The sequence below is a fragment of the Chelonoidis abingdonii genome, chromosome 11 (assembly GCF_003597395.2).
Source record: "Chelonoidis abingdonii isolate Lonesome George chromosome 11, CheloAbing_2.0, whole genome shotgun sequence".
Taxonomy (NCBI): Eukaryota; Metazoa; Chordata; order Testudines; family Testudinidae; genus Chelonoidis; species Chelonoidis abingdonii.
In genome coordinates, this window is record NC_133779.1 from 56,104,936 (window position 1) to 56,106,872 (window position 1,937).

Sequence of the window (1,937 nt, forward strand, 5' to 3'; positions counted from 1 at the left end):
TAACATACCCCCACACATACACTGCGGTACTGCCACAACCAGACAACAACAGCCACAACCACACAACACAACCAAGCACCAACCATCACACCCCCCAAGCAGGGCTCAGCTCCTCCAGCAGAGGGCAGCAGGCACACCCCCTAGTCTAGCCAGATACATACAGCCCCCCAGGCTGAGTATGCCCCCACCCCAGCCCATGGGTCATGCTGACCAGGGAGGTCAGACAAGCAGGCTGGAGAAGAGATTTTTTTTCCTTTAGCCTCCCTCCCCTCCCCTTGGTACGGCCCTGGGGATCCTATCTCAGGGTGGGGGTGTTTTAATTGGGTTAATGAAGGGTTAAAACGTTAGAAATCTTGCTCAGCTTTAAAAACTTTATAGACCAGCCCCCCTGTCCTGCCCACAAGGGGGCAGGGAGGGTCCCCCTATTACCAGGGCTGGCAGCAGGGTAAGACCCCTAGAGTTTTATGCCCCACACTGGCCCCAGGGGGCAGTCAGGTAGTGATGTCATTCATGGTTCTGCTGATGTCACCAGTGCCCCCTCCCTATGTCACACTGAGGCGGTTCCTATTAGTAAGTGAAGGCCTAGCCAAAGTGGGCAATGATGCTACTAGTTATGATGACAACTGTAGCCCAGTGATGTCATATGGGATGTGGTGATGTCACTGAGGGGCCCTGAGGTCACTGGAGAGCAGCTGTTACATCACTGGGGAGCAGCAATGCAGTTGGGCTGCCGTCACATCAGGTGTTCATCCCACCATTGAGGGCCCTGTAGCGATGTCACTGTACCAGTCCTGTTGCCATTGGTGGCCTCATTGTGATGTCACAGTGCCCATCCTCCTGCCATTGATGAGCCCAGTGTGATATCACTCCAGCCCTGCAGCAGCTCAGGCATGTCATACAGACTTCGGGTGACATCACTGGGGCCTCCCGTGATGTCACAGCCCAACTCTCTCAGCAATGGTCCCCAGCCAATGCTCAGATCCTACACCTGGGGGGAAGGGGGTGTCAGCACTTGGGGAGCTCAACACAGGTCCTCCAGCCCCCCAGCCAGGGTGTCTCGTGATCCAGCGCGGCCCCCCCCTCAGCAGTAGCTCTGAGTCTGCCCCTCAGAGCGCACTGTCCAGTTGGGAGCCAGGCATGTGGGCGGTGGGGGAGGCCCCTCCTTCCTCTCCACATTGCCATACTGGGGGGGCAGGTGCTCAGCACAGGGGGAGTAGGGCCCCAGCCGGTAACCGTCCACCAGGCCAGGGCTGAGGAGGGCAGGAGGCCGGGGCGAGGGCTCAACGTAGGCAGTGAAGGGGGGGGTGCAGGTGGCGGCCGGCTCCCAGCCAGGTGGTGCTGGGCGGTAGAATCGCAGCATGGTGCTGCCACAGGGCAGCACATCTCGTAGCTGGCGGTAAAGTCCCGGCACCGCTGGCGGTCTGTAGGCCCAGCCTGGTGCTGCCCGCAGGCCCTGCCTCTGTTTCTGCGGCAGGGCTGGCACCGGGGGGCGGCGCAGGGCGGCGCGGGCAGCCCCAGGGTCAGAGCGGCTGCGCAGGTGCCCGCCCTCCAGTGGAGGGGAGGACGAGGTGGAGGATGAGGAGGGGCTGGCCCTGCCGCGGCGGTGCCCCCCGGCCTCTGGCCCTGCCGCAGGACCAGCAAAGGGGACATTGACGTAGACGGGCTCTGGTGGCTCGTAGCGGATGCGCCCTTCCTCAAAGATGGCCCAGAGGGGTGGTGTTGGGGCCGAGGGGTCAGGCCTGGGCTGCTGGAAGACGCCGTAGGAAGCGTTGAGGGCAGCCAGGTACTCAGGGGGTGCCAGAGGGTGCGGGGGGCCCAGAGGCCAGGGCTGGTACATGGGCGGCTCTGGGACGATCTCGTAGTACAGGTTCTCGGCTGCGGGCTCCAGCAGCGGGCGCCGGAGAGGAGTGGCAGTGCTGGGGGGGCGGTGAGCTAGG

The 1,937-nt window shown here is 62.6% G+C and overlaps 1 protein-coding gene across 1 annotated transcript; it reads right to left on the bottom strand.

Moving 5' to 3' along the window:
• Positions 1 to 6: 6 nt before the first annotated feature.
• Positions 7 to 1,931, bottom strand: LOC142047536 (uncharacterized). The gene has a single exon (XM_075071156.1). It carries the CDS (start codon positions 1,835 to 1,837, stop codon positions 1,082 to 1,084), a length of 756 nt encoding a protein of 251 aa, XP_074927257.1. The 5' UTR covers positions 1,838 to 1,931; the 3' UTR covers positions 7 to 1,081.
• Positions 1,932 to 1,937: the final 6 nt, after the last annotated feature.

Excerpts from the sequence above, each read along its gene's own strand:
- LOC142047536 (XM_075071156.1), bottom strand. The coding sequence starts at position 1,837 with ATGTACCAGCCCTGGCCTCTGGGCCCCCCGCACCCTCTGGCACCCCCT.